General features: G+C 43.2%; 1 protein-coding gene across 3 annotated transcripts in view; it reads right to left on the bottom strand.

The window, feature by feature from the left end:
* SLC36A2 (solute carrier family 36 member 2) overlaps positions 1 to 26,925 on the bottom strand; it is a 42,475-nt gene extending 15,550 nt beyond the window's left edge. For 2 of the 3 annotated variants that reach the window (XR_010338792.1, XM_012434193.2), the window contains exons 1-8: positions 26,664 to 26,923; positions 22,880 to 22,970; positions 22,211 to 22,299; positions 21,603 to 21,698; positions 17,845 to 17,929; positions 13,351 to 13,569; positions 10,932 to 11,030; positions 2,990 to 3,156 (exon numbers count right to left, since the gene is read on the bottom strand). Coding sequence is in view for 2 of the 3 variants with exons in the window: in XM_012434193.2 (XP_012289616.2) it covers positions 2,990 to 3,156; positions 10,932 to 11,030; positions 13,351 to 13,569; positions 17,845 to 17,929; positions 21,603 to 21,698; positions 22,211 to 22,299; positions 22,880 to 22,970; positions 26,664 to 26,827 (1,010 nt within the window). In the remaining variant the exon portion in view is untranslated. Of the gene's footprint in view, positions 1 to 2,989; positions 3,157 to 10,931; positions 11,031 to 13,350; positions 13,570 to 17,844; positions 17,930 to 21,602; positions 21,699 to 22,210; positions 22,300 to 22,879; positions 22,971 to 26,663 lie in introns of all 3 variants that reach the window. The other variant, XM_012477309.3, reaches the window with a different exon arrangement.
* Positions 26,926 to 27,848: the final 923 nt, after the last annotated feature.

Below are 27,848 nucleotides of genomic sequence, written 5' to 3' on the forward strand. Positions count from 1 at the left end.
GAAATAAAATCAATCTTAAGCTTGGGTATAGATATATTTTTTTCTTTCTTTTTTTTTTTTTTTTTTTTTTTGAGTCTCACTCACCTATTGCCCAGGCTGGAGTGCAATGGCTTGATCTCGGCTAACTGCAACCTCTGCCTCCCGGGCTCAAGGGATTCTCCTGCCTCAGCCTTCTAAGTAGCTGGGATTACAGGCACCTACCACCATGCCTGACTAATATTTTGTATTGTTAGTAGAGATGTGGTCTTACCATGTTGGCCAGGTTGGTCTCGAACTCCTGACTTCGTGATCCTCTGGCCTCAGCCTCCCAAAGTGCTGGGACTACAGGCATGAGCCACTGCTCCCAGCTGAGCTTGGGTATATGTTGCACCTTCACAAATCACTACCATCTCATGCTCAATATTATGTTTTAGAAAAGAGGCTCAGGCCAGACACTTTGCCCAGGGAGACACAGATGATAAGTGGCTAAGACCAAAAGCCCTAGATCTAAAACACTCTAGTCTTTTGTGATCTGTCAGTTCTTAGAAATTCTCTGGATTTCCCAAAGCTCTTGGCACATAACAGATGCCTCTAGTTGGTTGAGAGAACTGCAGAACCCCAAATCCTTGGGGGAAGAGACAGTTTATAAATAGGACTGTGTGAAAGGTAGTGGGGGGTCAGAGTGGAATAAAAGGAGAAACAGGGTTACTTGCCAGCCTCAAGCTAGGGGCAGAGAGTGTATGAGGCTTCAGGGGTTTTTGAATTCTATCTAAGTTTTTTTCTTTTTGATCTATTGAGATAGGACTATTTTTATTCAGTCTACTAATGTGGTCGATGCATTTCCATGTTTAATAAATGTGTGTGTGAGCCTGGGTACAGTGGTTCACGCTGGTAATCCCAGCACTTTGGAAGGCCAAGGGGGGTGGATCACTTGAGGTCAGGAGTTCAAGACCAGCTTGGCTAACATGGCAAAATCCCATCTCTACCAAAAATACAAAAATTACCCAGGCGTGGTGGCACACACCTGTAATCCCAGCTACCTGGGAGGCTGAGGCAGGAAAATTGCTTGAACCCAAGAGGTGGAGGTTGCAGTGAGCCAAGATCACACCACTGCACTCCGGCCTGGGTGACAGAGTGAGACCCTGCCTCAATAAATAAATAAATAATAAGTAAAAAAATAAAAAAATTGTGTGTGTGTGTGTGTTTAGCCCATTCCTTAAAAAGGCTAACTTCCACATTTCTGTTTCTTGCTCACACTAGTCCTGCTGCCTGAGCACCTTCTTTACTCCATTTCCATCTGTTCAAACTCCACCAAGTGTTTGAAACTTCCCTCTTCTGAGCAGGTACCACAGCCAGGCTTTTAGACACTGCCCAACTTAATCCTCATGACAGCTCTGGTTTATTGATGAGGAAACACATGCAGAGAGGTGACGTAAATCAGCCACCACCACGAGCTAGTAGGTGGTACAACAGAGACCCAGAATGGTCCATGTTTGGATGGAGCTGACCTGCTGGGCGATGAGTTTCCCTGCTGTCTCCTTCTGACGTGCTTTCTTTCCTTGGAAATCCCCAAGGCCTCTTTGCTACTGGGGAGAGCTTCTTTTTCTATGTTACAGTGTGTGTATGTACACTATCTGTCCCTCCCCCATTCCCACTGAATCAGGAGCCGGTGATGATAGTGAAGCCTCAAGGTCATAGTCTGCTCACATCACTTCCATCCGCACTCCTGTGTGTCTAGCCTGGCATCTGCTTATAATTGGCATGAAGTAAATGCTTGGTGAGTGGCATTATCGTCTTTGGAAAGGAGCCCCATTTAGGCAAATTAGGGCTCCAAGTCACTGTGACTGTCCACTTGAGAAGACCGAAGTGTCCTATAATTAATGACATGACCTGGTGTGGGAGAAAATCCTGCACGATGGGATGTGGGTTCATGTGTCTGTTCAATAGGGCACTGTTGAAGTCTGTGGGGCTGCTAACCATTGCATGAGTTGGGTATATTAGAACCTAAGACTTTTACAGATTCCAATGGTCTTCCCAAATTGTTGTTTCATTTGTTTGTTGAGACAGTCTCACTCTGTTGCCCAGGCTGGAGTGCAGTGGTGCCATCTTGGCTCACTGCAACCTCCACCTCCCAGTTTCAAGCAATTCTCCTGCCTCAGCCTCCCTAGTAGCTGGGACTATAGGTGTGCACCACCATGCCTGACTAAGTTTTTTATTTTTAGTAGAAACAGGATTTTACTGTGTTGGCCAGGCTGGTCTTGAACTCCTGACCTCAAGTGATCCACCCACCTCGGCCTCCCAAAGTGCTAGGATTACATGAATCAGTCACCACACTAACCTGTTTGTTTGTTTTTACGAGACAGGGGTCTCACTGTGTCACTCAGGCTGGAGTGGAGTGCAGTGGTGCAATGATAGCCTTCGGTAACCTCAAACTCCTGGGCTCAAGTGATCTTCCCACCTCACCTTCCCTGGGACTACAGGTGTGAGACATCATGCTCAGCTAAGTTTTAGGAATCTTTTTGTAGAAACGAGGTCTCACCATGTTGCCCAGGATGGCACAATTGGTTTTTGTTTTCCACTTTTTTATCTTGTTACTCTGACTTGGGGAAAGTGAACCATTGGCTGTGGCAAGCAAGACTTGGTGGTGAGCCTTAGTAAACATAATGGGAAGTGTGACCACCCGCTGACTCCTCTCTCTGTCTCTTGCCTTCTCCCAGTGCCCCTCCCTTCTCCCCTTAGGAGACCAAGGACTCTCACTTGTGTTCTCTCTTCTTAAGTCAGGTCCTCCTTCACATTAAGATGTCAATGCTTAACTCAATTTGGGAGGCTGTTGTTGAAGGAGGAACTCCCCGGACAGAGATTCTGGAGACTATGGTTCCAATGACAACTTTGCTTCTTCCGTGGGAGGCTCTCTAGACCTTGGTTTCCCAGATGTGGAAGGGAGGAGGAAGTGACCTACATGTTTCCACCCAGCCCTTAGTCCCCACCACCTGACAGCCCATGAAGGTACCAGCAGTTAGGCAGGTTAAGGCTTATGCTGGCCTTGATGTCATCTCCAAACCGCAGGTAGCCCAGAGTCCCAACGCTGGTATACAGGACAGTGATGATGGATATTCCCAAAGACAGCATGGTTGGGAAGTGGCGGGCATCTTTCATCTTGTTTTCCAGAGGCAGAACCTACAGAAACATCACAGTGTAAAGAGTAAGAAGGAGAAAGAGAAACATGAACATAAAAAAAAAAAAAAATGGCATCCCACTTCTGGATGTCTACCCAAAAGAACTGAAAGCAGGGCCTCAAAGAGATATTTGCACATTTATGTTCATAGTAGTGTTATTCCTAATAGCCAAAATGTGGAAGCAACCCAAGTGTCTAGCAACAGAAAAGGGATACACAAAATGTGGTGTATCCATGCAATGGAATGTGATTTAGCCCATAAGAAGAAGGACGTTTTGACACATGCTACCATGCAGATGGATCTTGAGTACACTATGCTCAGTGAAAAAAGCCAGTCACAAAACGACAAGGACTGCCTGATTCCACTTATACATGGCACCTAAGGTAGGCAGGTTCAAAGAGGCAGAATGCTAGTTGGGAAGGACTGGCATGAGGAGGGTATGGGAGTTATTTTTAAACGAGTACAGAGTTTGTTTTGCAAGATGGAGAGTTCTGCAGATGGAAGGCAGTGATGGTTGTGTAATAAACTGAATTTAATGTATATGTATGCTTGAAAATGGTTAAGATAGCAAATTTTATGTTAGGTGTGTTTCATCATGATTAAAGAAAAAAGGAAATAAAAGGAGGAAAAAAGGTCGGAAGATGAGGGTAAGGAGGAAGAAAAAGATAAAAAGAAAAAACTGGAGTCACGTGATGAGCCCTGGATGGTTAAGAGCTGGAAGGGCCCCTGAAGTTATCCAGACCAAAGATCTCAAGACTCTGGGGCAGTTAGATCTGGCCAGCAGATGCATTTTGTTTTAACAGCACAGTGTTTCAGACAATTGAATATGATTGCCTTTAGGTACAACATTCTTTTTCCATTCACCAGGCCCACCTCCTTTCACCCCCACCCACCAGTGAATTATATCTGGCTTTCCAAAGGCATTTACATTTGCAACTCCTAATTCCAGAGCAGCCTTCCCCATCACCCATTACTATACAGTGGGGAGGCTGAGACTCCAGGAACACAGGGCGCTGGTGACAGCTGGGACCAGAAAGCGCTTCCTGGTTCCACCAGCAGTGCATTGCCCCACACCCCAGATTCTCACTCTTCTGTTCTCAGAATCCTTCCTCCCCTAAATACATACCTGATTCTAAGAGAATCCAAGTTGAGGCCAGTCTGCCTCTTGTCAGTTGGGCATTTGAAGTTCTCTTCTGTCTTTAAAACCAATCTTCCTGTTCCTCATCCCATAATTTCCTTCTCAGGCTCTTAGTGTCCCCGAGACCACCCCCACCTTCTCCTACTCCTTGTTCAGACTGTGTGCTGAGCACTCTCTACATGCGCTATTTAGCTGATGTGTTCCTTATCTGAAAACGAGCTCAAATGAATTTTGCTTTTTTTTTCTTTTTCAGAGAGTGTCACTCTGTCACCCAGGCTGGGGTGCAGTAGTATAATCAAAGTTCACTGCAACCTCCAGCTCCCAAGCTCAAGAGAGCCCTCCCACCTCAGCCTCCCGAATAGCTGGGACTATAGGCATGTGCTGCCATGCCCAGCTAATTTTTGTATTTTTTGTAGAGATGGGGTTTTGTCATGTTGTCTTGAACTCTTGGGCTCAAGCGATCCTCCCATCTCGGCCTCCCAAAGTGCTGGGATTACAGGTGAGAGATATCACACCTGGCTGAATTTTGCAAATTTTGTGGAGAATTACACAAGCACCATAATGGCACAGTCAAGGGCTTAGTAAATATCAGCCGTTATTATTTTTTAATACTATGAAGACCATAACTCTATGAAGTTGGTACCTGCCTAATTCCTGTTTTAATAGATGAGAAAAACAAGACTCTGAAAATGAGATAACATCCCAAGTTACAGAACCAGAAAGTGGCAGATTCAGGTTGTAAACCAGGGCTGTCATCCAAAGTCCAAGTATCTGCTTCTCCTCCTATAGCAATGGGCATATTTGTTACTAAATAGGAATTTAGCATCTTTTCCCTTGTACTGTTGAATGCTTTTTTGTTGTGTATGCAAACTTCCAGCCCTGCAATCCCTAACCCTTCCTCTACTCCAGGAATTTGGAAGATGCTTGAGGGGAGTGTCATGTTGGGTCATCCCTGTGCCTTTGCACTTTCTTCTGGATTAGGTCTAGTTGCAACAGGTGCTTAGGAGGATGTTTGACAATTATACAATAGTTACATGAAGAGCAGACGATCCACCCGAGCTCTTGCATCCTGTGATACAATTTTGCTGCATATATTCTCAAGACCAAAAATGATATTTTCACAAGGCTGATCAGACTGAGTAGCTGGCTTCCTCTCTCTCTGTCTCTCTCTCTCTCTCTGTCTACAATTAATCAGTCAAAGAGAAAAATGGCTGTTGACATAGAGTGGAAAGGTCCCTGGACTGAGTGTCAGATGTACTAGGTTTTAATCACATCTGCACAGTTCCTAGCTGGTGACCTAACTGAAGTCCCTTTCTCTCTCTGGGACTGTCCCTCTTCTGCAAAACTGGAGACTGGGCTAGAAGAGTTCTTCTTAAGATTATTTCAGTTAGAGAATCACCAGCATACAGGAGGTGTTCAAGAAATACTTACTGAACAAATATTGTCATTATTTTATAGTTGGAGAATTAGAGTCCAGGGAGTAGCCCCACCCAAAGCAAGATTCCAGCACATTCTGCCTCCAAAGTCACTTGCTCAACTACCACACTCTGCTTTTGTCCTTGACTATTCCAAATTCTAAAAACAAAGTGCTTCCAGTTCCATATAGAGGAAGCAAGCACACTTCACAATATCTCTTTCACTGATTACAACTAAAAATCCTGGACGAAACACATAAAGCAATTGTGCACGGATTCTGAAGAGTAAATAGTAGCAGGCAGAATGGGGAGGGAAAGCAAAAAGAAAAAACGGTCATCATGGTGGTGAGTTTCCTGATTTTTTTCTTCCCGCATGTCCTAGTTTAACCTCAAGGGACACCCAAATCCTAGAACTATGCAGTGCATACAGACAGAAACTAACATCAAGAGAAACTTCTTTTTGGCCAGATGACTTAAAATAGGGCCCCCTGTGGGATGAAGAGCATGGAGAGAATCTCTATTTTTCTGTTTCTTTGTTTTATCTCCAGGCCATGACCTTAAGGCAAGTCCCAGTCACTAAGCAGCATTCTGGTATATCGGTGGCTGCAGTGGCCATGCAGGCATGTAGAAATCTGAGATAAAAATCCTTCTCTCTACACAGAAGTACTAGGAAAGTGAGTTTTAGGAGACTGAAGAATGTGGGAAATCAGGACTGGCTACATAATTTATAGGCCCCAGTGCAAAATGAAAATGCAGGGTTCCTTGGTGAAAGATGATCCCAGCAGAGTGTTAAAGTAAGTGTGAGATCCTTCTGAAGGTTGGACCCTATGTGGCTGCATGATTTGCCTGCTCATGAAACTGGCCTTGGAAAGAATCACTACTATGCTTTTTCTTTCTCTTTTCACTCATTGCTCAATCCCAGAGGCAGACCTGGTCACAGGAAGTACATGACAGTGAAGGAGACTAAAATCCTGGTTTTCCAGCCAGAGGATGGGAAAAAGAAGCCACTGTGAGCTGGCTAGTGTGGATCTGTGAATAACGTCCTGGGCCCAGCCCTGAGCTGTACATGTGTGGAACTGATGGGAAGCGTCAAGGCAAAGGCTTTGAGAACCGAACTACTGTGTAGAATCCCATCTGCAGATTGGCACTGAGTGGCACATGAGCAGGGTAGAGCCAAATATCACTTCAAGGGCTTTGAAAACTAATTGGATATTGAAACCATAGCCCACAGAGGGTGAGCAAGGACTTATGATCTGAATCTAACCAGGTAGATGGTTTGCTAAAGCAAAAAAAATCAACATTCTGAACAGGATTTTAACAGGATCTGGAGTCTCCTAAAATAATATTCAAAATGCATAGGTCTAAAATTATTCATCCTACAAAGAACCAGAAAAATCTCACCAGCTTTTGAGAGAAAACACAACAGATGCCAACCTTAAGATGACTCAAATGTTGGAAATATCAGGCAAAGACTTTAAAGCAGGTATTATAACCATACTTCAAAAAGTAAGGGAGAATACTATTACAATAAATGGACAGATACAAGTTCTTAGCAAAGTAGAAGCAATGTGAAAGAAACAAATGGAAATATTAAAACTGGAAAATAAAATTAGAAAATTTAAATACTTTACTGTAGGGGCCAGATAGCAGAATGTAGATAACAGAAAACAAAGTCAGGAAATTTGAGGATAAACAGGAATGATAAAATCTGAACAACAAAGGGCAAAAATTTTTTTTTAAAAATGAATAAAGCCTCAGAAACCTGTGGAATATATAGGCAACTCTTGAACAACATGGGTTTGAATCATGCAGGTCCACTAACATATGGATATTTTCAACCAAATGCACATCGAAGCTGCAGAATTCCTGGGCTGCAAAACCTGTATGCATGTATGGAGGGCTGACTTTTCATATACTCGGGTTCTGCAAGGCCAACTGGAGGACTTGAGTAGGTGCAGATTGTTTATACACTGGGTGTGTCTGGGTTGGGCGGGGTCTTGGAACCAATCTCCTGCATATACTAAGGGATGACTATATATCAAAAACTCTAACATTCAGGTTATTGGGATCTCTGATGGAGAAGAAAAAGATTGGTGAAGAAAAAAAAATTGAAAAAATAATGGCTGAAAACTTCCCAAATTAGGTAAAAGACAAACATTTACAGATTCAAGAGATCCCAGACAGGACAAACTCAAAGAAACTATATTAAATATAATACGGTATGACTGCTGATTTAAAAATACTTTTTAAAATTATGAAAGCAACCGGAGAAAAACACATAGGAGAACAATGATTCAAACATTTGCAGGTTTTTCATCAGAAACCACTGAGGGCAAAATGAAAGGAAATCGTATTTTCAAAATGATGAAAAAAAAGAATTGTTCACCTAGAATTCTGTATTGTGCAAAAATATCCTTTAGAAACAAAGGCAAAGACAATCTCAGATCAAGAAAATGAAGATAATTTGTTACTAGCAGACCTGCTCTGAAAGAAATGCTAATGAAGGTTCATGCTGAAGGGAAATGATGCCAGAAGGAAATGGTATTTCAGGAATAAAGAAAGAGCAACAGAAATGGTAAATATCTGAGTAGATATAATGGCCTATTTTTTCTCCTAGTAAGTTTATTACAAGGACTATGTATGAGTATTGAAAGCAAAAATGATAACATTGTTGGTGTTTCAGTGTATTTAGATACATATGGCAATACAACGTAAGGGGGGAAGTGCCCTAAATGATTGCAAAATTTTGACAGTTTACTAGCAATGATAAAATATTAACTCAAAGTAAACTGTGAAAACATATATTATAATCCCTAGATAAACTACTAAAAGTATTATGGAAAAAGATATCAAAAAGTCAATAGGCCAATTAAAGTGTTAAAGTGGAATACTATAGAACTATAATAATCAAATCTGTGTGGTTCTGGCATAATGGTAGACATACAGACCAATGGAATAGAATTGAGAGTATAGAAATAAACCCTTACATCGATGGTCAGTTGATTTTTGACAAGTGTGTCTAAACTACACAACATGGAAAGAATAGTCTTGTCAACAAATTGTGCTGGGACAACTGTATAACCACATACAAAAACATGAAGTTTGACTCTTACCTCACACCACATACAAAAATTAACTCGAAATGGATTAAAGACCTACATGTAGCAGTGAAAACCATAAAACTCTTAGAACAAAATTCTGAGGTAAATCTCCATGACCTTTGATTTCTTTTTCTTTTCCTTTTTTTTGAGGCAGGGACTTGCACTGTCTCCTAGGCTGGAGTGCAATGACACAATCATAGCTCACTGCAGCCTTGAACTCCTGGGCTCAAGTGATTCTCCTGCCTTGGCTTCCTGAGTAGCTGGGACTACAGGTGTGTGCCTCCACACCCAGCTAATTTCTAAATTTTTTGTGCAGAGACAGGGTTTCTGTATGTTGCCCAGGCTGGTCTCAAAGTTTTGCCCTCAAGTGATCCTTCTGCCTCAGCCTCCCGATGTGCTGGATTAAAGGTGTAAGACACCACATCTAGCCATGACCCTAGATTTTGCAATAGATTCTTAGACATAACACAAAAGCACAAGCAGAAAGAGAGAGGATGAATTGGACTTCATCAAAATTAAAAATTTTTGTACATCATGGTTCACTATCAAGAAAGTCAGAAGCCAGGCACGATGAACTATGGTTGTGCAACTATAATCCCAGCTACCTGGGAGGCTGAGGCAGGTGGATCACTTGAACCCAGGGACTAAAAGCCAGCTTGGGCAACATAGCAAGATCCCATCCCTTTTTTTTTTTTTTTTTGGATACAGAGTCTCTCTCTGTCACCCAAGCTGGAGTGCAGTGACCTGATCTTAGCTCACGGCAACCTCCACCTCGTGGGTTCAAGAAATTCTCCTGCCTCAGCCTGCTGAGTAGCTGGGATTACAGGCACATGCCATCACGCCTGGCTAAATTTTGTATTTTTAGTAGACATGGGGTTTCACCATGTTAGCCAGGCTGTTCTCGAGCTCCTGACCTCAAGTGATCTGCCTGCCTCAGCCTCCCAAAATCCTGGGATTACAGGTATGAGCCACCATGTTCAGCCCCATCTCATTTTTTAATAAGGAAAAATTTAAAAGAAAAAAAGAAGGGGAGAAGACAAGAATAAGAAAAAATATTTGCAAATCATTCTTCTGATAAGGATTTAGTATCCAGAATATATAAAGAATTCTTAAAACTCAACAACAAAAAGACAAACACCTAACTAAAAATAAACAAAGGACTTGACTAGACATTTCACCAAAGAAGATGTACAAATTGCCAGCAAGCAAATGAAAAGATGTTCAATGTCAAAAACCTGTACACAAATGCTTACAGCAGTATCATTCATGATTGCCAAAAACTAGAAATAACCCAAATGCTCTTTGACAGGTGCGTTGATAAGCTGTGGTACTGCCCAGACAGTAGACGCTCTGCAATAGAAAGCAAGGTGTTATTGATGTGTCCAACAGCATGGATGAATTTAAAATGCGTTAGGCTAAGTGAAAGAAGCCAGTCTCAGAATCTCATACATACTGTTTGATCCCATATAGGTGACCTTTTGGAAAAGAGAAGACAGTACAGGCAGAGAACGGAAGGTGGTTGTGAGGGGTTAGTGGTAGGTAGGGAAGCTGACTACAAAGGGCCAGCATGAGGGAGTTTTTGTAGTGAAGACTTGTTCTGAATCCTGATTTTGGTGTATTTATTCTTCTACGTGTTTCTCTAAACTTACAGGAATGTACACCAAAAAAGTGAATGTTACTGTATGTACACTAAAAGTAAATTTAAAAAATATATAAACAGCACTACCCTTCCACAAGTGTGGAAGTAGAGGCTATAGACTGTAAATACACAGAACTTTCCAGGTTAAAACTCCATTATGTTTAATCAAATCCTTTAAACTGGACACCATGGTTCATCTTGATTTTAAAAGATTAGGAAATTCATGTTGACAGGAGGATAAATGTTTACTAGGAATATGGGGACAAAAATAAAACTGTCTCCTGGCTGCTTCTCTGTTGTAAACAACTATTCTCCTGCTGGTGACAACTGTCCCAAGTGAGGCCAGAGGTTACTTTCTCCCATGGGCATTTTCTAGCAGGCCCAAATCATGGTCAGTGGGACACAGAAACCCAGAGCTCACAGCTCCTTTCCAGAAGGTCACTCACAGCACCAGGGATAAGGCCACCCCAATTCAAACCTTACCACACCAATGCTTTCAAAAGAAAAAATGGCTGTTCCGAAGAAGAGAGGGTAGGTCTTCCAGCTTGCTACCAGTGGCAACCGACTGGGGTCTGGGATTTCCTAAAGGAGAAAGAAACGCTATGAGACAATCACTTTAAAAGCACATTTCAGCTCCTTTAAGAGAGGGTAATCTAAAATGAGACCTGCATTTTTAAAAATTGAATATCAAGAAGTTTAGAAAACTTCAAAGGGTTGTAGGCCATGTTCAAAGTTGATTTCAACCAAACAGCCAGAGGATGGTATTGTCAAAGTACTGAAGGATTAGCCTCTCATGGAGGGAGTTTGTTTTATCAAAAACCTCTGAAAGGGCCAGGCGCGGTGGCTCACAACTATAAGCCCAACACTTTGGGAGGCTGAGGTGGTCGAATCACAAGGTCAGGAATTTGAGACCAGCCTGGCCAACAAGGTGAAACCCCGACTCTACTAAAAATACAAAAATTAGACGAGTGTGGTGGTGCACGCCTGTAATCCCAGCTACTTGGGAGGTTGAGGCAGGAGAATCGCTTGAACCCGGGAGGCAGAGGGTGCAGTGAGCTGAGGTTGTGCCACTGCACTCCAGTCTGGGTAAAAGAGCAAAACTCCATCTCAAAAAACAAACAAACAAAAAAACCTTCAAAAGAAAACCTTACACACCACAGATTAGTGCCAACCTAATGCACTCCTGAACTGTCCTTTGAATGGACAATGGTCATAGGTGTTGGAAATTGCTGTGACTGCAGTCATAGTAGTAATCTAGGAAGCCAAAGACATGAGTTAAGTATGAAAGAACCCTTTTCTTCTTTAATGAGCTGTAAACTGAAGGGGAGAAGACTGTGTAGAATAAATATTCTATGTACCTTGTGACCCAGAATGTGAAAATGATGACAGAACCATTTTTCTAATTGGGCAATCTTTGAAATTGTCCAAAAATGTATCAAAGATAGCTATCTCATTAAGAAATTTAATTTTATAGAATTCATCAATATCTTCTAAGGAATGTAAGATTGATCTGCAGTTATTCCAAAATGTTTGACTATTATTTTTACTAAATTTCACAGACAATGTAACTTTTTTCTCTTTTGGCTTCCTAAAGAGAAGAACACCTGGAAGTTATTAAATATGCCAAGAGACTTCTGTGACTTAACTTTCTATGTAGTGTTGTCCACTATAAAAGAAGAATTAGGTCGGGCACAGTGGCTCACGCCTGTAATCCCAGCACTTTGGCAGGCCAAGGTGGTGAGATCACTCGAGGTCAGGAGTTGGAGACCAGCCTGGACAACATGGTAAAACCCCGTCTATACTAAAAATACAAAAATTAGCTGGGCATGGTTGGTGGTGCCTGTAGTCTCAGCTACCCAGGAGGCTGAGGGAGGAGAATCACTTGAAATCGGAGGCAGAGCTGCAGTGAGCTGAGATCGTACCACTGCACTCGAGCCTGGGTGACAGATTGAGACTCCATCTCAAATAAATAAATAAAAATTAGAAAGGATAGCAGATTAGGAAACTGACAGAAAATCAATATCCATAATTCAACCTCAAAGACATCATAACTAACATTATAATAGATTTGCTTACAGTTTTGTTTGTTTGGCTTTTTTTTTTTTTTTTTGTAACAAGACACTTATTGAAAGCTTATGGTTTTTGAGACTCTACATATACCTCTGTGACTAAATATATATATTTTTTCTCTTGTCTTCCTTAGGGGTAATACTGGGTACCTGAAATTGTAGCCTACGGGTAATTCAATAAGTTTTAGCTGTAGCACAAGAACCTCTTTTCACCTGCCTTTTGCTGCCAGTCAACCATTATAGGAATGGTGTATAGTTCACCAATCAACATGTTTTCCTTGCAAGCACACTTAAAAAAAAAAGCCAGAATTTGACATAAAAGTAGGTATGTAAGTCTGGGCATGGTGGCTCACGCCTGTAATCCCAGCACTTTGGGATGCCAAGGCATGTGGATCACAAAGTGAAGGGATCGAGACCATCCTGGCCACCATGGTGAAACCCCGTCTCTACTAAAAATACAAAAATTAGCCGGGCGTTTGACATGCGCCTGTAGTCCCAGCTACTTGGGAGGCTGAGGCGGAAGAATCTCTTGAACCCGGAAGGCGGAGGTTGAAGTGAGCCGAAACTGCGCCACTGAGCTCCATCCTGGCAACAGAGCAAGACTCCGTCTCAAAAAAAAAAAGTAGGTATTTAGAGAAAGAACATGAACAAGGAGACAACCAGAAGAATGGGATTGCCCGGAGACATCTTTGTAGAAGAAATGCTACAGTGAAGTGCGTGTCTCTCATAACGCTCTTACCACCTACAGGGTTGGCTCCAGGTATCTAAAGCTCAGTCTGTCTGATACGAAAACGCTGCCCAGTGGAGTGGGCAGCTGTGTGGTGTGTACTCACCTGGGCGATGTACTGAGTGATGATGACCAAGCTGACCAGCATGCTGATGTTGGCCAGCATGGAGAAGATGGTCAAGATCCTGAGGTTCCGGATGAGGACCAGCAGCACCAGGAAGGGCAGGAAGGAGAGCATATAGAGTCGTGAGTCCATGGTGGGGGTCAGAATCACGGTCTCATTGGAATGACAGTTGCTGGTTGTGCTGTTAACAGCTTCCACTACCTGAGGAAGGAATGGGAGAAACAAGAGGAGGAGATGATGACTCTTCTAGCCTCATGGTTGGCTCAGTGTCTTGCCCCTAATCAAACTCCCTCACAATGAATTAGAGTGTCTCATGGTACTAACTCTCACGGTGAGTTAGGGTGAATTTAGAACTCATTCTAAACCCTCTGCACCATACTACCTCAGAAGAGGCTGTACAGGCTGGTCGTGGTGGCTCACACTTCTAATCCCAGCACTTTGGGAGGCCGAGGTGGGTGGATCATTTGAGATCAGAAGTTCGAGATTAGCCTGGCCAACATGGTGAAACCCTATCTCTACTAAAATACAAAAATTAGCCAGGCATGGTGGCGAATGCCTGTAATCCCAGCTACTCAGGAGGCTGACGCACGAGAATCGCTTTAACCTGGGAAGTAGAGGTTGCAGTGAGCTGAGATCATGCCACCACACTCATGGCTGGGCAACAGAGTGAGGCCCTGTATATATGTGTGTGTGTGTGTGTGTGTATACATTATATTATTATACAATATATACAATATATATATTATATTAATATATATATTACATATATATAAATATATGTAATATATGTGTGTATATATAAATATAACATATATGTTTTATACATTATAAATATATATAACATAATATATAATAATATATATGTAATATATATGTTATATATATAAAGCGATTCTCACTTTAATCTGAGAGGTAGAGGTATAAAATATACATATATATACATATGTATATATATGTGTATATATATAAAATATATGTATATATGTTATATATATACACATATATGTGTATATGTTATATATATGCATAATTATACATATGTTATATATATGCTATATATAACATGTATTATATATATAACATATGTATTATATATATACATATACATATAAAAGGTTGTACAAATAGTTAAAAATAAATGTAATACAAAATAAATAACTGGATTCACAGTGGCTATTTGTTAGCTTTTGGCAACTAGTATCCACGTCTCCTGATACTGGTTTGATTTTAGTGAGTTCTCTCTTGCCACTGAATGCAGCATTGGAGGACTGTAAATCACAATGTGGCAGAGCTAGGGGATTGGCCTTTAACTCAAGCTGGGGCAGGCAGATCCTCTTCCAGGAATCTGAGTGTCAATCTAAGCATAGGGACCTAAGAATGGACTAGAAAAGGGCAAAGATTAATAGTGGATGCCTGAGGAGGCCGCTCATTAGTTCTACCATCCACATCCTCCTTGCTACCCTGGCTCCTGTTCTTCCCTCAGACCTGCTTTTTAATTTAGCGAAAGGTAATATCCTCCACGAAACTTATTTTCTGCTTAAATTCCCCCAGAATCTGTTTTTTTTTGATAACCTAAAAAGCTTCGTCACTTATTGTTTCCTAATTAACACATACACTTACTGACTCCTAATTGGCACAATACTGGCATTTTAAATAAGAAAACTCGTTCCTGTGTGGATTGGACCATTCATTGCAGAAGGTTTAGTAGCCCTGGACCCCACCCAATGAAAGCCGTGAGATCCCCAATCACTGTGATAAACAAGAAACCATCCTCCAGCCCCCACACAATATAAACACCCCCTTGTAAAGTCAGTAGGTAGGTGAATGCCACCACCCTCCATTTAAAGTCAGCATGACCTAACTGATACAGTCTTATTGGACAAGCAATACAAACCACTGCAGAACAATTAGGAACTAGAGTTGAGCAGGAGAAAAACATAAATGCATTGATAATCTCAGTACCAAGATGCTAACATCTTGGGAGATATTCATCTATATATTTTCTATACAATATCACAAATTACATGTATTATCCATATTCTTTTTATTTTATAAGACTTCAATCATAGCGTTCACTCTTTTCTTTTGTTAAATGTCCCTTGCATTTAACAATACACTGTGGATACATAAATGAATCACCTAAGTATTATTTTATTCTGATTCCTTACTCTAATAGGAAAAATAACTGGAACATTAGCCAGGCACTCAAGGCCCTCCATAAATGGGCGCTATCAAACTTTCAAGGTTTCTTCCTCTCCCATGACCTACTCTTCCTCCTGTAGCCAATTATATTGCATCTCCTGGGCAAGTCTCATAAGTTCCTGCCTCCAGGTTTTCACTGATTTCTTCTCTCACCTTGGCTGCCACCACTTTTTCTCCAACCTGTCAATACCCAGCTCAGATGCACCACCCCCCTGGAGGACACTTTCCCTGCTCCAGTGATCTCTGCAATGTAGTTTGCACCCTGACCTCACGTTGTTTTTGTTAGTGGTATCCTGGCCTGGCACCAAAGTATCATATGATATTTAACTTACTGGGTTTTAGAACACACCCTACTTGGCCTATAAACTCCTTGTTACAGTGTCTGCCTTGAAAATAATGCAGATGATAAATAAATGTAGATAATAATAAATGCAGATGATAAGTATAGGTCTGTACATGTCAGATTGCTTTCTAAAGAGAAATCTGACAATGTCTTAAGAACCTTCAAAACAAACTCTTTGACTCAGTAATTTTACTTTAAAAAACATTCAGGAAATGAAGTGCACAAAGACGTTTGTGCCAACAGATTATAGTAGAGAAACAAAGGAAAATAAGGGAAATGTTCAGCAATAGAAGATTGATGAGGTTATGATCAATCTATGTGATGGAATATTATGAAACTATTGAAAATTACATGACAAAATGTAAGGATATTGCAAAATGCTGACCAGTTAAGGTTACATTAAATCATAACCATGAATAGTTGGATTAAGAATAATTTATTTCATTTTGTTTTCTTTGCAGAAATACAACATAGGTTTAAGAACTTGAGCTCTGGTGCCAGAAGGCATGAGTTTTTGTTTGTTTGTTTGATTTTTGTTTTGTTTTGTTTTTGAGATGGAGTCTTGCTTTGTTGCCCAGGCTGGAGTGCAATGGAGCAATCTCAGCTCTCTGCAACCTCCACCTCCTGGGTTGAAGCAATTCTCCTGCCTCAGCCTCCTGAGTAGCTGGGATTACAGATGCGCGCCACCATGCCTGGCTAATTTTTGTATTTTTAGTAGAGATGGGGTTTCACTATGTTGGCCAGGCTGGTCTTGAACTCCTGACCTAGTGATCTGCCAGCCTTGACCTCCCAAAGTGCTGGGATTACAGCTGTGAGCCACCATGCCCAGCCAGGCCTGGGTTTTTAACTCTGGCTCTGTGACCTTACATACATTATAGAGTTTATAATCTCAGTTTTCTCATCTGCGAAATGGGAATAACCACAGTACCTACCCTAATAAAGTCATGGAGATAATCAAATGAAGGAAAACATGTAAAATGCTCAGCACTGTACCTGACATAATAACTCTGAATGCTTACTATTTTTTTCTTCTAACTAGTTTACATTTTTGAATTTCTGGTATTACTACTACAAGCAGAAAAAGAGCCCTAAAGCATAGTTTTCTTTATAAACTTATGGATTAAGGATGGCCTCTGCTATTACCCATATTATTTTGCTTAAATTGCTCTAAGATAACATCTAGGTTAGATCAGAAAGACTCCCTAGGGACAACAACTATTAAGCCACATACTAAGTTGCTAAAGGTAGATATAGATGGCCCAAGGCCGGACGTGGTGGCTCATGCCTATAATCCCAGCTCTTTGGGAGATAGTGGGAAGATCACCTGAGCCCTCAAGTTGGAGACCAGCCTGGGAAACATTGCAAGGCCTCAGCTCTACAAATAATAAAAAAAAATTAGCCAGACATGGTGGCACATGCTTGTGGTCCCATCTACTTGGGAGACTGAGGTGGGAGAATCACTTGAGCCTGGAAGTTTGAGGCTGCAGTGAGCTAGCTGTGTTCTCACCACTGCACTCTAGCCTGGGTGACAGCGGAATATCCCGTCTCAAAAAAAAAAAAAAAAAAAAAAAAGATGACCCAAAGCAGATTAGGAATCATCAAAAGAAGACTCCTATCTATTTTAGAAGCAGCAAGAATAATTAAGCTTCCAGGCAGGAGGATTGACAAAATCCAAGGATCTTTCCAGCTCAGTAGAGATCAACTCTGAGGACAGGTCTAAGATACTGGACAAAGGGTACTGTGGCAAAAGTAACTACACAGAAATGTGCAGCTATGTGAACTAGGGGAGGCAAGTTTGACAACTTTGTAGTTTAACTTCCTTTTTTTGTATCGATGAAGACCCAGAGAGAAGAAGCGGTTTTTTAAACAGCCAGCAGTGGCATGCCCTTGACCATATCTTTTCCTCTCCTGTTTTCTCTAGAATATTCTACCTGTTTTAAATTATCGGCCAAAAACACAATGTACACACAGCAGAAGCCAAGTTGGGTGACAATAAGGAAGAAGCTCACGATATGCCTAGAAGGAAGAAGAGAGGGAAAAAGAAAACTTATTATAAAATAAATCAATTTGTCAGTTTCATTTCTTGCCATTCTGCCCTCTGTCCCCAGGGGTTGGTGGCCCTGTACCAGCACATTTGGTCCTTCCACCACAATCAACAATGGGGCAAAGAAGTGAGGTAACAATAGTTCTTCTTTAAAAATAGTTTTTAAACACCCTCACACTCTCAGCTCAGTAAGTGGTAAAATTCTTCCTGGTCACAAGCCTCCCCTCATACCTGGCTTGGTGGCATTCCTCATCATTGATACTAATTAGTGCAGGGCAGCAGGCACAATGTTTTTATTAGCTATCATGCAGATTTGAATTTTTTTTCTACCATGTGCCAGACACTATGCTGGGCACTGAGAATACAAAGACAAATAACATACAGTCCCTTCTTCTTGTGGTTTATGACTAATGGATTAGGTGGACAAAAATTCTTATGATATGGCATTAAGGGCCATAGTGAAAAGGGCACTTCATCCAAATTATGGGCAGACAGGAAGCCTTATTAGAAAGCCCTATACCTAAGAGAGAGCCCCTTGGGAAAGGGAAGAAAGAGAGTTGGGGGAAGGAAGAGGGAGGGAGAAAGAAAGAGGGAGAAAGAAAGAAAGAGGAAGAAGGAGAAAGAAAGAAAGAGGAAGAAGAAGAAAGAGAAGGAGAAAAGGAGGAGAAAGAGGAAGAAGGAGAAGGAAGAAAAAGAGGAAGAGGAGGAAGAAGAAAGGAGGAGGAAGAAGAAGGAGGAAGAGGAGGAGAAGGAGGAGGAGAAAGGGGGAAGAAGAGGAGGAGGAAGAAAAAGAAGAAAGAAGAGGAGGAGGAGGAAAGAGAAGAAAGAGGAGGAGGAGAAGTGAGGAAAATCATCTCTACAGAGGGAGGAGGCAGTTTCTCCAACTGCCGTGTGGTGAGTCCATTAGAGGGGCAAGACTGAGGGTAGGGGAAATAGATAGGAGATTATTTCAATAATGGAGGTGAAAGTTGGCAGCAGCCTGGATAGATATATGACCATTCAGATGAAAGAACTGAAGCATTTCAAGACATAACTAGGGATCTATAATTTACACAATATGGTAATTCCCCACATCTTGGGGGAAAAGGGAAAGGAGATAGTCTAGGGTGATTTATAGACTTTTGGCTTGGACAACAAAATGAACTGGAAGACTCCGAAGAAAGAAGTTTTAGGAGAAGGGGAAGAAATGACAAATTCAGAATCTGAATCATTGAGCTTGAGGTTTCTATAGGAGACATTTGGGACACAACTAGATATTAGGGTCTGGAACTGTTGCATTGTAGCAGTGGATAAAGCCTTGCAAAGGCAGAGCAGTGTTAGAAAGTGCAGAATGAGAAGAGGAGAAGGCAGTGTTCAAACTCTGGAGAACATCAACATTTAACAGAAACAAAAAAGGCTACAGCAAATGCAAAGGAGTGGCTAGAAATGTAGGAGGGAAACCAGGGGGAAAGAGGTTTGATAGTAGCCAAGTGGGGAGAGAATGTTGAAAGAAGAGAACGGTCAATTGTACCCATTACTGCTGAAAGGTTCTCTAGGACAAAAAAGATGCAACCAGAAGGTCTTTCAGGATATTGCTTGAAAGAACTTCAGTAGCATTATAAGGACAGCAAAGCCAGGTGGTCTGTGAAAGAGGTGTGGATGGGATGTAAGACAATAAAGTCAGAGTGGTCCAGTGTTGATGGCACCCATTTGCTCATTACTGTACATCCATTGTCTAAAGCACTTTGTGTGACACATTGTAGGTATTTAGTAGACATTTGTTGAATAATATATTGAATGTAAAATAGGATGATGGCTACAATGGTAAGGTTCACGAAGTTTTATTATTTTATTATTTGCTTTATTATTTTTAAGATGGAGATACATGAACACATTAAATGCTGAGAGGAAGAGCCCATACTAATGGAGTTCCAGTTATAGGAGAGGCAGTAATTCATGAAACAAGGTCTCTAAATGGAGCAGGGAAATCTTCTTTATATGCCCAACAATGAGTAGAAGGATTTGAGGGTCTGCAACAGGCAAGTCTCTTTGTGGGTCACACAATTGGGGAAATTCTGGTCATTATCCAGTAGTCTTCCTTGTCTGTTTACAGACTGAAGTTATGGATTACTCTTGTGAGTATGGGCGTTGAGTGAAGGGTGGTGCCAGGCCCATGATACTACACAGACTACCTGCCATGGGCAGGGGCACACCGTGAGTACTGCAGCAGTTTAGAAAACACAGTTCAAAAGAGACTTTGACAGTCTAGATGGTGTTCAACAAGAGGAGACAGGCAGGGTGGGGACAGGTCTGAAACAAAGACAAAGGAGTAGATTTAGTCCCAAGTACCAGAGCACAAAGGGTGTTGAACTGTTCTGTGTCACCCCTGAGAGCTAAAAGCTGGGAGTTTTCAGGGAGGATGACTTCCTACAGCTCAACAAAGGGTTCTTAAAATCTTGGTCTTTTCCTCTGTTTTCTTCTCACTATATAACCTCTCCCTAAGAGAGCTGGCTTCAAGGCTGATGACTTCAATTCTGGATAGGTGCATGAAGATAGGCTTAAACCCATACATCCCCACTAGACATCTCCACTTGAATGTTTCTCAGGCACCTCAAACTCAACTTGTCCAAAATAAAGTCATCAGAAATCTGAGTCAGCCTTGACTCTTCCTTGTCTCCCAATCCCACCATCCAGTTCATGACCAAGTCAACTCTTCGTCATCCCACTGCCACCAGCTTGGTCCAGGCCACCATTGTGACCTGGCTGGACACTGTCGACAGCCTCCTCAGGGATCCGACTCAATCTGCTCTTGCTCCCTTACAATCTGTTTTCCTTACAGAAGCCAGACAGAACTTTAGACAATACAAATATGATGACTTCCCTGATTAAAACCCTCCAATGGCTTCCTGGATGCTTTTAAGAAATAAACAAATAGAGTCTTTGTTTCAGAGGGTCTAAAATGTACCACTTGATTGGGTGCCTGGCTCCTTCTTCAGTTCCACCTCCCTGACTCTCTGACCTCAGGCTACCTGGTCTCGTTGTACCTTGAAGCTGTCACCTATACCTTCTTGCTTCAGGGGCCTTCACACCCTCTCTTCCTTCTTTGGGGCCCATCCTCCAGGCCCCTGTCCACCTTCCCCGAGGTGATTCCTCATTCTTCAGGACTCCTTCCTACAGAACTCATCTCACCTGTTTCATCCTAGAAAGCCCTCCTCTCCCGCAAGCCGACACACATCTCCTAACCTGTCTGGTGGCAACCAGCACTTCTTTCCTTCTTCGTACATATCCAAGCAGCTATTAAATAACCCTATTATAGGCTGTTGAGTGTCTGCCTTTCCCAAGGGACTATGGGTTCTGTGAGGGCAAAGCCTTGCTTTTCTTGGTCCCTGTGGCATTTCCAGGGCCATAACAGTAACTGGATAAATGTGATTTAATAAAAGAGTGGATAACATTAAACCTGCATAGCAAAGGAATGAGCACCCTGTCACTGGAGATATACAAGAAGTGGGGCTGGATCAGGGATGTTGCCAATGAACCCCTTCCATGTATAAAGTCTAACACAGAAGGGCCAAACCAACCACCTTTCCGGGGAAGAAGTCATCCCTGATAGCAGCATTTTCTCCTCCTGTGTCCTACCCCACTACAGGCAAAGCAAGAACAAGTTACCTTCCCCAGTGAGCGTGATTCTGGAGCCAGGCACTGGGGTTGGCTTCTAGTCCGTGCATCACCGTGTCCCCATAGTCCATAAAGGGCTTGTTAAGCCTGCAGAAAAGAGTGCATAGGCAGTTTCCAAGAAATAGTTTAGTCTAAAATCACATGGTCAAAAGTCAGGAGACAAAGAACAAGGCAGGACACCGCTAAAGAGCAGAAAGAACACAGGGGCAGAGACCTCAGGCTTTGACACTCAGCAGTAATTCCTCAGTGGCTTGCTGATTTTACCTGTTAAATGAGGCGGAGACTACTCAGCAAGAGTATAATGTACACCTTGCCTGGGGATGGTAGTTTTCAAATCATGATCCTCATGACAATTCTCTGCATAGTTTATGCCCAATTTCCAGAGGAGCCAACAAGATAAGCACAATGACCTGACTGAGATCTTCTAAGCAGCCATGTAGCAGAGCCTCACCTGAGCTCCCTGCCCCTGAATGCTCTTCTCTCTTTCTTGGCCTCATTGGAGAAAATTAAGAAGTAAGCTTTTATTACGCATAGGATGTTTCTGGGCTGTCCCTGAGAACCACGTATCAAAGGAATTGACACAAGGAGTCTGTTCTCACCTCTTACAGAAGCGCCGGGCACACTTGACCAAGATGTGCATACAGTGGCAGGCGACGAATCCCATCACCAGCAGACTGAGTGGACCCATCTGGAGGAAGGGGAGGCAAGGGGTGAGGGAGGAGAGAAGGTAATGCATTTTTAAAGTATACTGCGAGGTGGGACTGGTAGTGAGGATATCATGCTGGACTCAAAGTACTCTCTAGCAAACTGGGTTTAAAGCCCTCTTGTAGCAGCAACAGCTATTCTTTCAAATATGACCCCAAGTACTATTACAATAAAGCACATAAAGCAATTACAATGGGGTATACTGATGAACGTAGGGGACACAGAATCCTGACCATGCGTGCCCTTTGTGGCCCCTGAAACATCCCCAAGGAGACCTGGTGCTCTATAGAGCATATTGGGAAAACTGGGCATAGTCCAATCCTTGCATTCTACAAGAGAGGAAACTAAGGTCCAGAGAGCAGGCAAATGACTTGCCAAGGGTAGGAAAGTCTGTGGGAGAGCCAGAACTCAAGCCCAGGTTAGATGTCTAGACTCTAGCCCCGCACCACGCTGCCTCCTGGAAAGACTGCTCCCCACAGGTTGTAAACTGCTAGAGCCTCTCCTCTCATTTCCCTTCCACAACTGACCATAAATGAAGGCCCCACCTATGGCACCTTTCTTACCAGGATGCCCGCATTCTTCACAGCCAGGGGTAGTCCCAGGATCCCTGTGCCCATGTTGCCTTTCACCAGGTGAACCAAGGCCTGGAACCCTCTAAAGGAGAGGAAGGGGATGTGAAGCTATGGGTATGTGGAGGTGAGAAGATCCATCAGTCATTCCCTCGCAGTGTGCCAGCACCTGACAGGCGGGCCCCTAGCCATCTCTCAGTCCATGTGTCCTTGCCTGGCACATCTGGGTCTCCTGCAGGGTCACCAACCATCCCAGTTTGCACAGAGCTGTCCTGGTTTGAACAGCTAACACTCAATATATGCTGCAACACTTACTACATGAGACATTGTGCTAAGTGCTTTAAATGAGTATTATTTCATTTAATCTTCTCGTCAAGGCTCTGATGAAGATATGATTGCCATCTTGCTGGTGAAGAAACTGAGGTACAGAGATTTGTTAATGACATATCCAGGATATATCGGGGAGCCAAGATCTGAGCACAGGGCTGCTTCAGAGTCCCTGTTCTTCACCCCACTTCTGCTGAGCTGCATCCCAGAGATAGACCCAGACAGCATAAGTAAAGAAACAACCCCATTTCGTAACTGGGGAAATGGAGGCTCAGAGAGGGGCAGAAACTAGCTCAATGCTATAAAACTAGTAGTAGAGACAGGCTTGAACTCAGAGAAAAGGGGAAAGGGCAGGGAGAAACAAGAAATTATTGTGACTTCTGAATAAATAGGTCAGATGACTGGGTCTCCAGATGGGGTCTGGCGGGGTATAATCATTCAGGGATTGAGCTCCAGAGGGGTTTCTTTACTCAGCCCAGGGCACTGAGACTGGAGAATGCATGCTTCCCCTCCCCCAAAGAAAAACTCAGACTCTTCCTTTAAGACAGATGTGAAGGTTGGCCCAGAGGACAAGGTCTAAACCATCAGCAGAAAAAATGTTCCGGGAGGGTACCCTCTCTATTAGTGAACTACAAAACAACCTATTTCTTTCCTTTCTTTCTTTCTTTTTTTTTTTGAGATGGAGTCTCACTCTTGTTGCCCAAATGGAGTGCAATGGTGCAATCTCAGCTCACCGAAACCTCCGCCTCCAGGGTTCAAGCGATTCTCCTGCCTCAGCCTACCAAGCAGCTGGGATTACAGGCATGGACAATCATGCCTGGCTAATTTTCTGTATTTTTAGTAGAGATGGGGTTTCACCATGTTGGTCAGGCTGGTCTTAAACTCCTGACCTCGTGATCCACCCGCCTTGGCCTCCCAAAGTGCTGGGATTAAGGTGTGAGCCACTGGGCCCGGCCAAAACAACCTATTTCTACATGTCTTTGTACCTGGACCCCTGGACCAGGTTAAGTCAAGGGAAGCCTGGGGTTTACATGTGCAACTTTAGAAACCTCGGGCGGCGTGCAGTGGCTCACACCTGTAATGCCAGCACTTTGGGAGGCCAAGATGGGCAGATTGCCTGAGGTCAGGAGTTTGAGACCAGCCTGGCCCACATGGTGAAACCTTGTTTCTACTAAAAATATAAAAATTCGCTGGGTGTGGTGGCACGTGCCAGTAGTCCCAGCTACTCGGGAGGCTGAGGCAGAAGAATTGCTTGAACCTGGAAGGCGGAGGTTGCAATAAGCAGAAATCATGACACTGCACTCCAGCCTGGGCAACAGAGCAAGACTCTGTCTCAAAAAAAAAGGAAACGAGAAAAGAAACCTTGGAAATTCCCCATGAGAGCCTTCTGGTTAGAAGACTTATTCATTGTAAAGCAGCAGAGGTACTCTGGAAGGAGCCCAGTCTCTAGGATTTGACAAACCAGGGATGAAACCTCAAGGCCACGACTTAACTAGCTGTGTCATCTTGGGCAATGTGTTCAACTTTGTTGGCCCTCTGTAAATGTCAGGAGTGATGCTATTTTTAAAAGATGCTATTTAAAAAGAATCTATGGGCAGAGGCTCAGGAAGCTAGAGGGTTTAGAGCTTAAAGATCTAAACCCTGTAGCTTCCTGAGCCTCTGTCCACAGATTCGTCAAGAGTTAAAGAGAACAATCAAGGGAGAAAGGGGGTGGAGAGTCCCCACATGCCTTTCTCCCTGTGGGTGTCAACATCGCTGACTGAGCACTACACCCTACTCGCCAGGCCAGCGATGGGCTTGTTTTGCAACTAGGAGAGGGTCAGCGGGTTACTTTGGAAATTTCTAACTAAAGGACTTAGGAAATCAGAATTTAACTTTGGGCCACTCAACCAACTTGAAAACGTAGTGCAGTAAGTCATGCAAAGCACCGAACTGGGAGTCGGGAGATGTGGGTTCCAATCCTAACTCCTTTCTTTGGTCAGCTTGGACTGTCATCTTGTTCACAGCAGCCAGCGCTTACAGACACTGTGTCTGGGGGATTTCTGCTCAAATCTCCCTGGAGGAGGGAACTATCATTGACAGAGGAGAAACTGGGCACAGAGAAGTTTCATCACTTGCTCAAGCTGGTAAGCAGCTAAGTGGGAATTTGAGCCCGGGTGAGCTGACCCCATAGTTGCCACACTTACGTAGCCCATTATTTGGCTTCTGTCCAAGCCATGAGTTTCCCTCTAGCTCTCACTTGCTTTATTCCTTTGATCCTTAAGTTGCTGAAATTGCCACCAAACCTTGTATCAGTTCAGGACACAATAGATAGGTGATTCCCTCAAGGCCTCTGACTGAGAAAGGCCTCTGCTTAAGAGTGGCTGGCCCCAGCCTATAGACAGCTCACTCTCAGGATCACTAATACCCAGCAACTCCCAGGACTAGCCCTGGGGCGACAGCATGGGCAGCAGGGCCAGTCATTGTGTCTGTCCCTAAATTGTCCTGCTGGATGGCTGTGGGGAGGGGCTTTGCCTGCCCCTTACAGTCCCTCCCTACAGTGCACCCTCCAAAAAAACACATCCTCCGATTTTGTTTCCGTGCACCCTCCTTTAGTTCACACGGCCACCTGTTTTGCATATCAGAAAACTGAGACTTAGAGAAGGAGCAGAGCCACTGACCTCAGGGGCTTCTGATTCTTTGCCCGGTGCTTTTTCTACTATACTAGCAGTGCAAAAACTTTCTTCTTAAAGCAGCAGAACCTCTTCACCACCACGCCCCACACCTTTTTTCCCTAAGTGAACTAGTGAGTCTAGTTGGGTGGTGGGGTCAGGTGTGGGGAAGGGAGCTGCAGCCTGTAGCTTGGCTTCTCTCTTTTTTATGTTTTATGAAAGCCTTGTGAATAACTCCCCCTCCCTATCCCCTGGAAAGTGGAAAAAACTAGAACCTTCCACAAAGTGTGCTCTTTAGTGTCATCTGCACTTTTCAATTGAAGTAGAGGCCAGGCTTACTTCAGGAAAGAGGCGAGGGGAGGCAATACTTAGTGGTCAGTGAGGCCACTGTGGTTTTAAGCTCAGCATTCACCTTCTCTTCTAAGAAGTTAGGGATTCTACCCCTCTCCCCAACATTAACATCGCTGGCCAGGAACAAAAATGTGACTTTAGGGCCAGCACTGAATTCTAGCCCCTATCCTGCCAATGACTCAGTGTGTGGCCCAGGGTAATTGAGCCTCAGTTTCCCCACCTGTACCTATTAGGGGCTGGATCACTATGTCCCTAAGGGCTTTTCTGACAGTCTTCACTCTTGCCCCTTTAAGCTCTCAGTTTGACTCAGCCTGTGACTACACCTTTTGCAACCTGGGCTTCTCATCTGCACAATGGATTTAGGGTCAGACACAACCAACTCAGGGTTTTTGCCAATGCAAGCTTCAGGCTGGAGAGCAGAAATAGGGACGGCAGAAAACAGCACTCACGTTATGCCTTTGGTCTTCTTCGAGCCTGGTGACTCTGAAGGACTTTCATCCAAGAATGTAGAGTCTTTGTTCTCCAACTTCTTGGCACTTTCAGGAGGCGACATAAGGTCCAGTTTGATGGCAATGGCTCCCTGGGGACCCTCGGTACTTTTTGTCACAGACATGACTGCTTAAGAAACAGGAGGTCAGGGTGACAAAGAGGTCTGCTCTGGAAGGAGGGAAGCAGGAAGGTGTCTAGTGTAGGTGTACACTCCAGCACAGTGGTGTGTGCCTGGACTGGCTCTGGCCAAGCCGGAACGAGGCTCCACCCATCTCCCTGGAGGACACCTCCCCCTGCCTGGCGAAGCCAGTGGAAGAGGACTCCTAGGAGGAGGAGGAGAGAAAGGAGGGATTTGGAAAAGGCATCACCCATCCTTATTGGTATTATTTAATAATAATCATAATGATAACAACAATTATACTGATAATTTTCATAACAAATATCTATTAAGCACTTTCCTAAGGGATAAACAATCCTCTAAGTGTTTCATCTACATTTTCTCATTTAATCCTATCAATTAAATAAGGAGAAAAATGAAGTTTCTTGAAGTAAAGGGATCTGCCCAAAGTCAGATAGCTAGAAAGTGACAGAGTTGGGACCAAGTCCAATTTGTCAAGGTTTTCAATCAGTAACCTATTTCCGCCTCCAAGAAAATACTTACAAATCCCTCTCCTTTTACCCATCTCAGGGTAGAGGTTTCCATATCTCACTGGCTCTACAATCTGCTGTAAGACATCCCTTCTGGGAGCTCCTCATTCTTAAATTGGAACAGAAAAAGGGACAGTCACTCACTCGTCTCTAATTGATTCTTAGCTTTTGTGAGGTTCCATGGAGTGAGTCAAGGGTGTTCTTCTGGAAATGGGGAAGAGGCTGGGATTGTATGACTCCCAGCCACATTTTGCTGGGCAAGACACTGGTGCCAGGAGGTGGTGAGATTTGCCTAAGGTCACACATGACACTTTGGACAGAACTCTGCAGCTAAAGACGGTCTTGGGCGTTTCTCTAGTATCCCACTCTCTGTCATTATCTCTGCTTCAGTGCAGAACAGGCCAAAATTTCCTCCTCCCTCAAAATTATAGCCTTTGACTCAAGCCATACCACTCTCTCCTCTATCATCTCATCCCCAAAACTAACATTTCTTAAGG

The sequence above is a fragment of the Aotus nancymaae genome, unplaced genomic scaffold (genome assembly GCF_030222135.1).
Source record: "Aotus nancymaae isolate 86718 unplaced genomic scaffold, 86718_ANA_hifiasm-v0.15.2.pri h1tg000064l_1, whole genome shotgun sequence".
Taxonomy (NCBI): domain Eukaryota; kingdom Metazoa; phylum Chordata; class Mammalia; order Primates; family Aotidae; genus Aotus; species Aotus nancymaae.